Source organism: Gambusia affinis, linkage group LG04 (assembly GCF_019740435.1).
Source record: "Gambusia affinis linkage group LG04, SWU_Gaff_1.0, whole genome shotgun sequence".
Classification (NCBI taxonomy): Eukaryota; Metazoa; Chordata; class Actinopteri; order Cyprinodontiformes; family Poeciliidae; genus Gambusia; species Gambusia affinis.
Window position 1 is genome coordinate 20,922,792 of NC_057871.1, and position 12,867 is coordinate 20,935,658.

The window sequence follows — 12,867 nt, forward strand, 5'->3', positions numbered from 1 at the left end:
GCTTCGGCATTCCTGAAGTCCGTTTCTGTTTCGACATTTATTCTTGTTTATTTGTGGATCGCTGATCGTTTTGATTCTTTCTCTCCAGCTACCTACGCCGCTGCTGTTCTCTACCGCATTTCCGAAGACAAGAATCCCGACTACAAGAAGCGCGTCTCCGTGGAGCTCACGCACTCTCTGTTCAAACACGACCCTGCAGCCTGGGAGTCGGTGAGTGTGTGGCGCCCTCTGCTGTCTAAATGCCACATCCTGTCTCCAACACAGCAGTAGTAAAATAGACAGTTATATCTTTTTTTATGTTAATCTCGTCTTGAACAAATGAGTAAATGTAACTCTGTAGCTTGTATCTGACTGCTGCCTTCTTGTGACAGGCCCACAACACTATCGTGGAAGGAGGCTATCCAGATGGTGAGTAGCTGTGACCCTAAGTGTGCAAACGCAGCACATTCTGCAGGACATGGTGCAGCTGCAGCAGGGCACCAACATGTTTACACTCTGCTAACACTGCATCATTTTCTTTTACTACCCTCCAATAACAGCTACAAACTTTGCATCTTCTCTCTTAATCTCTGTCTCTTCTCTCATTTCTCTTTTTTTCTTTTATGGTCTTTTTTTTGTGTCAGTTTTCTCAAAATGTGGAGTGATATTTATGGTTGTTATAAATACAGCAGGATACTAATAAAAACATGTAACTCCTTATAGAACCAGACGGTTACGCACCCTTTGCATACCAAGGTGAGATGCCAATGGACGGCTATGACGGACAAATGATGGGGGAAGACTTTCAAGGAATGAACTACAACAGACCCTATGATTATTAACGGTCAGTATGTGACGCATTTTAACTTCAGTGTATTTTTATTGGGATTCATGATGAATACAAAGTGGACAGAATTGCTCAAATCTGTTAGCTATTCTGGCTCTTATGGAAGAGCGATAACATTGTGGAGTTGTTGAGAGAAGGGCTGGCATGTGAAGCTCATGAAGACAGAAGAAGCCGCTGTGGTCGAAGGAAACCAAAATTACGTTTTTTGGTTTAAATACAAAAAGCTTTGTGTACCTAGAGTGGCATTGGCAGCATAATGCTGTGTGGATGCTTTTCTTAGTCAGCACAGGGAAGATGGAGCTTCATTTGAGAGCTGCTGAGAGTTTTTAAAAAGACTTGAAGGTGAAGGTTGACCTGCACTGAACACAGTCTGACTGCACCATCACAACGCAACAGTGTTATTTGATTCAGACCATTTTTTCGCAGCTCTAAGTCTAGATCTATAACTCAGTTCAAATCAAGAATTGGAAATTGATGCTAATTTGAACCGTTGTGCAGTTGCTGCAGGTTTATGGCTGTGAAGACAACTGGAGTACCGGGAACTTTTTGTCAAGTTAAAAAAAAAAGAAAAAACTGTTTCAAATTGATGTGACAGAACATGTCCGAAATTATTCTGATTATGAATTTGCATGAACGTATATCATGGACGACACAAGAGACTGAGCTTAAGTTTGAAGGAACCAACTGAGATGCTGTAGAAAACCCTTCATCAGATCATTTTCTCATCATTTTCTCATCCTTTCTGCTCGCAGGATGTTGGACGACAGGCTGAAGACCTAAAGAGGGATTCTGTGGTAGAGAGAAGAGAAAACATTCACCCCCTCTGCTCTCCACCTGCTGTAAAATATGCAATTATCGTCAAATATGGGACTCATAATCTTAACAGGGCTCAACTTTGTTTTTGTTTTTTTAGTTTTTTTATAGAAAGAATAATTGAATTTTAAAAACAACAGCTTTTAAGTTTTGGTTTATAAAAGGAAACTTTTAGGAGTGTGTGCATGCGCGTGCGTGTGAATGTGTTTAGGCTTCTGGGTGGGTGGTTTATGCCAAAGAGATTTCTGTTCTGTGATGATAATCATGTAGCCTCCTTTTTTTTATCATTATTATTATTTTAACAATCAAGAAATAATATTTGAGAACACTGCCAGAGGTGGCTCAATGTGCACAGTGCACCTATTCACTTCTCTTTTTTAGGCCTTTTTTTTTTTCTAACATCACTATTTTGACTGTACCGTTTTCACTTTGTACCGTCATCGTTCTCCCGCCATGAGCCAGAAATCGATTCACTAACTTGTTCGTCAGGTGATGATTCAACAGAAGGGAACAAAGATGCTTAAAGCGACCTGGCCTGACCTGTTGGCTACTCTTATGTAATCAGTTGTTTTACTAAAAACTGGAGATGTTTTTCTTTTCTGATTTACTGTTTTTATAAGTTGTTCACTTGGAGAACGTCAGTGTATATCTTCCATTAATTTAGCAGATATGTCTTTTTTTTGTTTTGTTTTTTTGTTTGTTTGTTTGAAGTGAAATTTTAATAAGAAACTGATCTGTAGCTGTGGTTGAAATCACAAGGAGGATTGTTGGGGATGAGATGACGGAGTCCGGATGGCCAGCGAACTACTGACAGGGAAATCTTGCTTTCTATTTCATAAAGAGTTTTTACTGAGATTTTGTTTAATAAAATAAATGATATATGAAAAATGCACCTCTGTTCATGCTTTTTACAGTCTACAAAAGCCCAACATGATTCTTTGTTACTTCACCCATTATTTGCGTATGTGGTAATGCAAAATCAGATTTTTATTGATAAAGTTTAATTTGTTAAAGCGTCAATTTACAACAAATGCAACATGAATACAAGCAATAACAATAAATCCATTATGTAGATTTTTTTACTTACTATTTCAATCTGTTGTTCTGGGCAATGGAGATCCACCTGTCCCCATTTCCTCATAACAATTTTCCTACTGGCTATTTTCCCGATCAGATATATGATACTCATCTTTATATATATAAAGTTTTAAAAAGAATAAAGTTACTGGATGGCTGGCACACTCGCCGTTTCCCAACTCTGACTGTCCAGAGTTTCCCACAGTGTATTATAAGCCTGGCGGGCCGCCAGGCTTTACTTGTATCTCCACCAAGCTAATTGTTAATTTATCTTAGCTTTTTTTTATTATAGCCATTTTTTTTAAGACTTTAAAGGTAGTGTCTAGGTAGTAATCTTCCAGTCTTCCAATATCAAGCAACATTTTCAAACTTCCTGTCAACTTTAAAAACTTTTTAACTCAAAACCATGGCGGCTGGCTGGATGGCCTCCCTAAAGCCCAGAGCAAGTTTTCTGTAGATGAACACGCCTTTACCATTCTGTGAATATGCAACCTATATGTGCCTAACGAATGTACTGGCCCCCACTGGTGTGGTTCAACACATCTCCCTCCTACAGCAAAATAGGCTTCACCACAATTTGATGTCACCACTCCCTCCAAAGGTCTCTCTGGGACTGTCCCTTTAAATCCTCCCTAAAACCCAACAGTTCAAACAAGCATCTTGACTGGTCATTTTACTCTACATTTTTGCTTTCTTTTAGTCTTTGTAAGGTGATCTTTATGCTACAAAGGGCGCCTTTTGAATAAAATGTATTAGCAGACTGAGAATGTCTGCTGCCTTAAAAAGATGCCATTTGATGTACTCTGCTTTATTTTTACTACAATATATTTTTTTAAGTATTTTACTCTGCGCTTTTGACTGCCACTGAATCACTACTGAAATAAATATGGCTATACTTATAATGCAATAGAAAACTGATTTCTAGAAGCATCTTCATTGTATTGATTTCAACATAACCAAGATGTGATTTAATTATGTTACTCAATTAGAAAAGCTCAAGTATATTCAATTGAATTTCCCTTTCTCACTCAAATGAACAAGTCAAGCTTCTATCCACACATTTAATCAAATCAACAAAACGTCCAGACTTAGTTCATAGACATGAAACATATCAAAACTAATTGCATCACAATCAAGCTGAACTCGGGATATAACGGTAACTAGAAACGGCTTTCTTATTCAGAAAGCCAAGGTTTGGTGTGGGTTTTAACTAGGCCGTTGCCGAACCTTAATTCCCTTTGGATGATCTTTCTGGGTTTCCTGCTGCGTTTGGGATCATCGTCCTGCTGGTGATTCGCTTTAGTTCAAGGATTAGCAGACATTCTTGACTCAAGGTCACCATGAACTCACCTTTCTTAACGACAGAAAGGTGATCCGATTCTCTTAAACAAAACTATTTACATGCAATGAAAATACACGGCTCAATTTGGTCTGTAGATAGAAAAACAGGGAATGGCACAGGCTATTAATTTAATGTTGTTTAAATTAACCACTGGAAAAATACTGAAACCAAGAGAATACAGCTGTCTTTAATGACACATATCTCACAGCCAACAGCAGTAGTTCAGTTTCATTATTCCTAGATAAGCTACTTACCTTAGGTGTGGATTCTCATGTGTCTTTTTAACTTTCCTTTTTCGCTAAACTTTCTACCACATGAATCACAACAGAAAGGTTTCTGTCCTGTATGGATTCGCGTGTGTGCACTTAAATGTGGCTTGTGGGCAAATCTTTTCCCACATATATCACAACAGAAAGGTTTCAGTCCTGTGTGGATTCTCTTGTGAGAGTTTAAATGTGACGTATTGACAAATCTTTGTCCACAAAGATCACAACAGAAGGGTCTCTGTCCAGCGTGAATGCTCATGTGTATGCTTAGACTTGATTTATAGCGAAGTCTTTGTCCACATATATCACAACAGAAAGGTTGCTGTCTTGTGTGGCTTCTCACGTGTGTACTTAGATTTGATTTATGGCGAAAGCTTTGTCCACAAAGATCACAACAGAAGGGTTTGTGTCCTGTGTGGATTCTCATGTGTGTGTTTAAACTTGATTTACGGTTAAACCTTTGTTCACAAAGATCACAACTGAAAGGTTTCTGCTTTGTGTGGATTCTCATGTGTGCATTTAAACTGCGCTTGTGCCTCAATCCTTGTCCACAAAGATCACAACAGAAAGGTTTGTATTCTGTGTGAATTCTCATGTGTAAATTCAAACTTGATTTACGGTTAAATCTTTCTTCACAAAGCTCACAACAGAAAGATTTCTGCTCTGTGTGGACTCGCTTATGTCTGTTAAAATTGTATTTTCTAATAAAGGTTTTACCACAATCTTCACAGCTAAACGTCTCTCCTGCCTGGACTTTCCTTTCCGAGTCCACATTTTTCTTCTCTGTAAAACATTTGTTGTTATGCACAGGGGCTGCAGATCTTATTTCTGAATGTGTCTTGTGTGTCTGAATAGAGTGACGGTGAAGAAATTGTTCAGCAAACTCAGAAAAGATGTTTCCGTCAGACTCGGTGGCTCTACTCTCCGTCCAGTCGTTATCCTCGTCCTTCGTTTTCAGTCCAGAGTCGGGCAAATGATTCAGTTCAGAGGCAGGATATTTTACATCATCGTCCTCTTCATCCTTTACAATGACTTCAATCTTTGAGAAAATGGAACCATCTTCATGATTTTCTATCTTAATGGATTCTCCCTCATCATTCTCTTCTGGAAGATCTCTGTCTTCAATTTTATCGTCATAAAAATTCTGAGAGAGCAGAATGGACTGTATTTCACCCTCACTCTTTACAGGAGTGACATCAGTCTCCTCCTTCCCGTTGAGCTGCTCTGCCCCCAAACTGATGCAGATTTCCTCCTCTTCCTCCTTTATCTGCTGCGGCTTTGGGTCATGCAGCTCAGCAACAGATCTGTGGTCTTCAGGAGCTTCTTCTTTAACCATCAGCATCTGCTTAACATCTGCAGCGAACACGGAAAACACATTATGCATATTAGAAAGTATTTGGGCTGCAGCCTGGGCTGACTCCCAGAATGCACTGCATCACCCATCTTTATTCACAATTCCCAGGAAAAGGGAGTTTCAAAGAGTGATCAAGGTCTGACTTGATGTTTTCTGATCGCAGACATTATTCTTAAAATATCCTCTTAATAGATCACATGCGATATTCTAATTTAGCATTTTTATTATATGCGATGTGAAAAACATTAGCGATCAAACAACAAAGAATTAAAATATTTCTATTCACAATCACGTGACAACACCGATTTCTCCAAGCAGATCAAAGATGAGGAACTGGGCGAGTTTGTCACATAGTTTATCCCATTTTCTACTATTTCAATTGTATAAAAATATAGATGATGTCTGAAATATGTATTTCATATATAAATTAAATTTTGGCTAGTCAAAGTAAATCTGAGATATCTTGTTTCTTGCTCTGATTAGCTATAGTACCAATTCAATGCATCTTCATTGACATGTAGTTTTAGTTAAGAGACATACAAAATTCGACTAGTTCAAATTAAATTGCAGATCTCTTGAACGTGAATGATGGTACACAAAACTCAGTTAGAGATATCTAGAACTGTGTTTTTGAATAGTCAAAACGCCTCTTAAGAAGTCTCCGAATGAATCAGAGATATCTTGAACATGGATGACTTTTCTATTTTAGGACATCTAGAATTAACATTCTGACTAGTCAGAATGACATGACAGATATTGTCAATATTCATTCTGTTTTGTCAAAACATCCCAGATTCACAGAGCATTTTGAAATTTTAACCAAAACACTCAAAATGAAAAAACTATTTGCAAAGCTCTATTTCAGCTTGGGAATGGGATCAAGTTCGGTTTTGAGTAGATGGTGAGCGAAGAGAATAAATAAGAAATTTTCTGCAGATTTCTTTGCAGATTTTTCAAGCTCACAAAGTTTACAGCTCCGCTCCCCTACTGCTGAGCTGTTTATACATTGTGACGTTTTATGACAACTTTGTGCAGGACATCAAACGTCCTGCAGCCAACTGTTTGGACAGCTCATTGGTATCACAGGGGTCGGCCTGTCAGCAATGTTTAAAAGATGTGAAGCATAAAGTGCAAAAGTGCCATAAAGATAAAGTGTTTCCCTCTGGCAAGGATCTAAGAATATTTGACAACCAGTATCACAAGCTTTTTACCTCTTATGAATTTGACTATATTTTTTTTTTTCACAGGACTATGTACAGCTGTACAAATATCACGCATACTTTAAGATAAATGTTATGAATCTTCTTTTAGAGAGGAACACTTTCACAAGAGGGGGGGGGCAGTATAAGGTGTAGCGGCACTTCAGGTGTCAGCTGTCACACCTGCCATTAGCTGCAGGGGCTGTCGGAAACTGCCACAGCTTGGTAGTGGCAGCTTCTGGGTTTTGTGGCAGCTAACACAGCTTCTGTGGCAGAATGAAAATTGAACATGAATATGAAAAAGTTTTTAGATTTGTTAATTTTAAAACGAATCAATTAAAAATATATATATTTTTTTTAAAATACATACCTGCATACATAAATACATATTGCCGCTACTGATTCAGTGGGGACCTTACAGTAATCTAAAACTAGTAATAAAAAAAAGCCACCTATTTGCATACAGTATGCAGACTGTTGCATGTAAAATTCACGAGCAGTAAATATTGTGCTACTACCAGTGTTGGACCAAAGAAAGCAAGGCCGCCGCAAGCCTTGGAAATTGTGATGCTTTTGATGAGTCAGAAAGACCCAAGAAATTGTAACAGCAGCTGCGCAGGCAGGTTAATGTTTGTCCTGGAGCCCAAGATTCCTGGCGGCGCCCCTGGCTATCACTGCCACAGTTTGAGCTCAGACTTCCTGGTCTACTGGCTACATTTGAGTGTAGTCCATTAGACACCTGAAAGTGTTCCTCAACTGTAGCTGAAATGAAAACTCACTTGATTCGTCCAGCAGAACCTTGGTGTAGTAACCGTCTTCCGTGACGTGTCGCAGCTTATTTTCTTTGTCCTCTTTCATCGCTTCTTCGGGAATCTCTCCCTCTGTTGCACTCTGCCGCTGCTCAAGCTGGTCCATGTCTCTGTTGTTAGCTTCTCTTTAGATTTTCCTTCAACAGATTCTGGGCAGCTGAGCTCGGCTTTCATCCAAACTAAAGGAAGCTGAGTTACATTACTTGGTTCTACCGCAGACGAAGAGTCTTTTTGCAGGTTTTCTTCTTCTTGTCTTGATTAATGGTTGGCAAACGCATTACTGCCACCAACAGGCCAGAAGTGTGGTTCCCTTCTTTGTCCCATTGTTCCTGCGTTTTCCTTTTTTAGTTTCACTACAATTATACTTTTAACCTCATCTTTACTCTACTTCATATTTATATCAACATATACATGTAGGTATTACAAATATTCAACAACAATTCAAAAGTGCATTACTAGAATAAAAAAAGCATCTAACATTTGCCTGGTTGTGCCTTCTTTACAATTGCTTAAAAGTAACTGTCTAATAGTTTAGATGTATTCTGTATATATCTTGTCATGCTCTGAATATTCTTCCTTTATATGATCATATATCTGTTTTTTTATTTAGCCATCTGCCTTTTATAACAAATAAGAATCAGGAGTTAATTGATGAAGTGATCGTGGTGTCATAATTAAAAATGGCATAACTGGACCAATCTTTATGGACATTATCTTTATAACATCATTATTCACTATTCAACCATTCCTTGAAATACCATGCCCATATTTTTGACACTTATAGGCATGCTTATAAAAGAAGAAAAAGTCAAAAAACATCATTTTCAAGAATGCGACCATAATGTACAGGAAAAGTATAGGCACATGTGATCAATTGCACTGATTAGATTTAACATAAGATGGAAGAAAAAGTAAAAATTCTGAGAGGAACAAAGAAATTATTGGGAATGAAAGGGAATGAAAGAGCTTTCATTCCCAATGAGAACATGTTGCTAAAAAGCTGAAACAGCAGAAAAGTCAAGAAAACCAAATGATACAATGAACTCAATATTTTTAAAATAAAATGCAAGAAGTCATATAGCAAATGGACAGGAGTATAAATCATTTTAATATTTAAAAAAGTTTAATCAGAAACCAATTGTTTTTTGTGTTAATTTAGACAAGAATATGCAGAATAATTCAAAGCTTGTGGATGTATTATGCTCGCCACTGTGTGTTGATCAGGTTGATTAGATATTCTGATAGAAATTATTGTACCAAATTCAAATGATGGGTGTTTCTGTTATGTTTTTATGGGTGAACCTGTGGGATTAAAATAAAATTAAATTGCAGATAAGGTTGCAAGAAATAGCTCAAGATGGTTGACTGAGGTCAAAGAGGATTTTAAAATATTCAAAAAGACTGAAGGAATGGTGCAAAAGCAATGGGAAGAAGAGAGGAACGTTGGAGAAATGAAGATTACAGAAGGAAACGGGAAAGAGGACATTTTTATTTCACTCAAATTTTTACAAAGAGGATAAAATGAAACATTATTCATAATAATAAAACATATTTCCGGTAGATGTAATTGTTGTGGACGAAGAGAATCAGTGGAACGCAAGCAGAAATAACGAAGGTTATGGGTTGAAATTCTTGTAAAAGTGACAGACATTTTATTTAGAAAAACGCGAGGAATGAATGTTATTAGTATTTATTTAAATATCTAACAAAGACAGGCCTAATTAAAACAATATTAGGGGCTTTTTTAAAGCAAATTTAATACAATTGTCACTCCGACACACACTATTCACCAGTAGGTGGCGGCAATGCACTTTGTTTGCCAGCCACCAGTGAAAACCAGAAGAAGAAGAAGAAGAAGAGAAGCAGGAGAACAAGAAGAAAAACACGAATAAGGTGTGGAGCAGTTCAGACGGTGACAGGGATTTTGGAAACAGCTTTAAAAAAGAGGACAAAGCAAACACAACATCATGGAGGCTGGCTTCTACCATAAGGATCTGTTGAACGGATTCGGTTAGTATGTTTTCCTGTCTGTTGCAGTTGAGAGACATTTTAAGGTGACTAATGGATTATCTTCTTAAAGCTCAAATGTAGCCAATAGACAGTAAATATTAAATACTCCGTTAGACGGTAGAAACGAGGGTTCCCGTGTTAAAGAAAAGTTAAAACCTGTTTTCAATTAGACAATCCCGACCAGGGATGTAGAATAAAGCTTGGTTTATGGTTGATGAAATGTGCTCTCTGTGAGGACAATAGGCCAACTTACTCCAGCAACCTTGTTTTAGCCAGAGCTCCCCTACTCTGTATTCACCTCCCTTGCTGTTCCCAATCAAATAATGTTATTTGACTGCTGTTATGACTATTGTTGTTTCTGTATTTATAATCAAAAATATTTTATAAGTGAGCATCCCACTTAATGGAAACTGTATTAGTTTGCCAGAGAATAAAATGACACAAGAATAAAAAATATATCTGTTTTCAAAACATAAATAAATCTATATCTCTATATTTTTTATTGCACTTTTAACCTGTCAGTCCTGAGGCTAAAAAGTGTCAGGTTTTGCTTTTTTTTTTTCCTCCTGTAAAAATAATTATGCATAAAAATTTAAGTTATTCGTTTTCGATTTGTTCAAAGCTGAGTCATACAGATCAAAAATATTCCATTTTGCAGTTCATTTTTGGAAACTTTGCATATCGAGGTGTTTTATAATTTTATAAATCAAGCGTTTTTGGACAAAACAGGCATAAAATTGTGGGAAAACGTTTTTGGTTTTTTTTTTAAATATGAAAAACTTTATATCTATGGATAGGTTTGAAGCTGTTGAAAAGATTTATTGCAGGGAAAATGGAAAACTTAAACAAAAATGTTAAGCTTCAGATAAATCAACTCAGCCAACATTGCAGTCTATATACTTTTTAATGTGTTTCCATGTTTCTCTGCAGATGTTAAGCAGATGCTGATGGTTAAAGAAGAAACTCCTGAAGACCACAGATCTGTTGCTGAGCTGCATGACCCAAAGCCGCAGCAAATAAAGGAGGAAGAGGAGGAAATCTGCATCGTTCTGGGGACAGAGCAGCTCAATGCAAAGGAGGAGACTGATGTTACTTCTATAAAGAGTGAGGATGATAAAGAGTCCATTCTGCTCTCACAGCTTTATCAAGACCAAATTAAAAGCAGAGAGCTTTCAGAAAAGGTAGAAGATTGTGAAGATGATTTCATTTCTGTAGTCATTAAGGATGACGAAGAGGACAGTGATGTAAATTACTCAGTCTCTGAGGTTGAACGCTTGTCAGACTCTGGAGAGAAAACTGAGGACGAGGACAGTGACTGGAAGGAGAGAAGAGCTCCTGAGTCAGACGGAAACATTAACAACCCTTGTAGCTCCTCTGAGTTTACTGAAGAATCTGTTCACTGTTGCTCTGCTCAGGGAGACATGACACATTCAGAAATGGGAACTTCAAGCTCGCTGCATAATGAATGTTTTACAGAGAAGAAAAATGTGGACCCAGGAAGGAAAGTCCAAACAGGAATGAAGTTTAGTTGTGAAGACTGTGGTAAAACGCTCAGTGGAAAATACACTTTAAACACACACAAGACAATCCACACAGGACAGAAAGCTTTCTGTTGTGATGTTTGTGGACGGAGATTTGGTGATAAATCAGGTTTAAAAAGACATAAGATAATCCATACGGGAGATAAACCTTTCTGTTGTGACATTTGTGGGCAAAGATTTGGTTATAAATCAAGCATAAACACACACATGATAACCCACACAGGGCAGAAACCTTTCAGTTGTGATATTTGTGGACAGAGATTTAGCCAAAAAGGAAGCCTAAACACACACGTGAGCAGCCACGCTGGACAGAAACACTTCTGCTGTGATCTCTGCGGACAACGATTTAACCGTAAATCAAGTTTAAATACACACATGAGAACCCACACAGGCCAGAAACCATTCTGTTGTGATATTTGTGGACAACGATTTAGCCAAAAATCCACTCTAACTACACACGCGAGAATCCACACAGGACAGAAACCTTTCTGTTGTGACGTCTGTGGACGAAAATTTGGCGACAAATCAAGTCTAAACAGACACAAGATAATCCACACTGGACAACAACCTTTCTGTTGCATTATCTGTGGACGGAGATTTGGTAATAAATCAAGTTTAAACAGACACATGAGAATCCACTCTGGAGGGGAAATTATTTAACACTGAATATTTGATCAACACCGCTATGGATGACTGTGAAATAGTTGCACGTTGTTATTGACAACAATCTTCACTCTTTTCTCTTGTGGTTACGTTTGCATTTCAACCTCAAAGCCACTTATATAAGTTACTAATTTGCTTCCTTGTACATTTGATAGTTTGTTTGCCAGGCATGTTTTATTCAAGCTATTTTTTATCTATTGTTCAGGTTGTGCTCTCACTGCATGTAAATGGGTTTATTGTTTGAGAACGAGAATCAAAGCACTAAGTTGACCATGAACTCCTCTGTATACCACAGTTTGCTTGCGTTAAGATAAAGTCAGCTAATCCTTGGACTAAAGTGAATCATGAGGAAAATGATCCCCAACACAGCAGCATAGATAGATTTATCATTCATCCCTTCTTAAAAGGATAACCGCTTCTAATTATGACTTTTACATCCTCTGCTTGTTTGTGTTACAACTAGGTTTGAGATGATTTTCCTGTGTGTTGTTAAGTCTGTATATTTGCTTGTCGTATTGATTTTGATTAAATATTTCTGAGTTGAATCTTGAGTGGCTTAGTTGATAAAGTGCATTCAGAACATGAAAAACATGGGAGAGGTCTTTGGTGTTAGATACAAGTTTTGTTTTGTGTCCTATATCGCCATCAAAGCTCTCCTCTTTAACCACAACTCACTCACCACCACGCATAAATGAGACTGAGCTTTAGCAGCCCTTTAAAAGATAAGACAAGCAAATAAACAAAATTCATGCTTTTAAATAGAATCTGGTTTTTTTATTATTATTATTCCAAAACACACCAGTTTGCAACCACCTCCATTTATGAAACATCTGAACAGTTTAAGAGGACCGAGCGTCTTTCCATAGCATAAAGGGCTACATTTTAAAGGGCTAAGTTTTCAAATTTAACACCATTTTGTCAGCCTTATTATAAACTGAGTAAACAGAACATTGTGGTTTTCTAAAAA

The 12,867-nt window shown here is 37.5% G+C and overlaps 3 protein-coding genes across 3 annotated transcripts in view; 2 read left to right on the forward strand and 1 right to left on the reverse strand.

Moving 5' to 3' along the window:
• jupa (junction plakoglobin a) overlaps positions 1-2,531 on the forward strand; it is a 23,579-nt gene extending 21,048 nt beyond the window's left edge. The window contains exons 13-16 of the mRNA XM_044114197.1: positions 89-210; positions 372-408; positions 703-823; positions 1,579-2,531. Of these exons, the coding sequence (XP_043970132.1) occupies positions 89-210; positions 372-408; positions 703-821 (278 nt within the window). The 3' untranslated portion in view covers positions 822-823; positions 1,579-2,531. The remainder of the gene's footprint in view (positions 1-88; positions 211-371; positions 409-702; positions 824-1,578) is intronic.
• On the reverse strand, positions 2,336-7,975 carry LOC122829553 (zinc finger protein OZF-like). The gene is made up of 2 exons (XM_044114213.1): positions 7,657-7,975; positions 2,336-5,677 (listed from the first exon to the last, which is right to left on the reverse strand). The coding sequence occupies exons 1-2, from the start codon at positions 7,790-7,792 to the stop codon at positions 4,314-4,316; spliced, it is 1,500 nt and encodes a 499-aa protein (XP_043970148.1). The 5' UTR covers positions 7,793-7,975; the 3' UTR covers positions 2,336-4,313.
• A 1,493-nt stretch (positions 7,976-9,468) lies between these two features.
• On the forward strand, positions 9,469-12,445 carry LOC122829579 (zinc finger protein OZF-like). The gene is made up of 2 exons (XM_044114244.1): positions 9,469-9,696; positions 10,627-12,445. The coding sequence occupies exons 1-2, from the start codon at positions 9,654-9,656 to the stop codon at positions 11,895-11,897; spliced, it is 1,314 nt and encodes a 437-aa protein (XP_043970179.1). The 5' UTR covers positions 9,469-9,653; the 3' UTR covers positions 11,898-12,445.
• The last annotated feature ends 422 nt before the right edge of the window (positions 12,446-12,867 follow it).

Excerpts from the sequence above, each read along its gene's own strand:
- LOC122829553 (XM_044114213.1), bottom strand. The coding sequence starts at position 7,792 with ATGGACCAGCTTGAGCAGCGGCAGAGTGCAACAGAGGGAGAGATTCCC. Across the intron at positions 5,678-7,656 it reads GGTTCTGCTGGACGAATCAA|ATGTTAAGCAGATGCTGATG; the intron begins GTGAGTTTTCAT and ends TGTTCGCTGCAG.
- LOC122829579 (XM_044114244.1), top strand. The coding sequence starts at position 9,654 with ATGGAGGCTGGCTTCTACCATAAGGATCTGTTGAACGGATTCG. Across the intron at positions 9,697-10,626 it reads GGATCTGTTGAACGGATTCG|ATGTTAAGCAGATGCTGATG; the intron begins GTTAGTATGTTT and ends GTTTCTCTGCAG.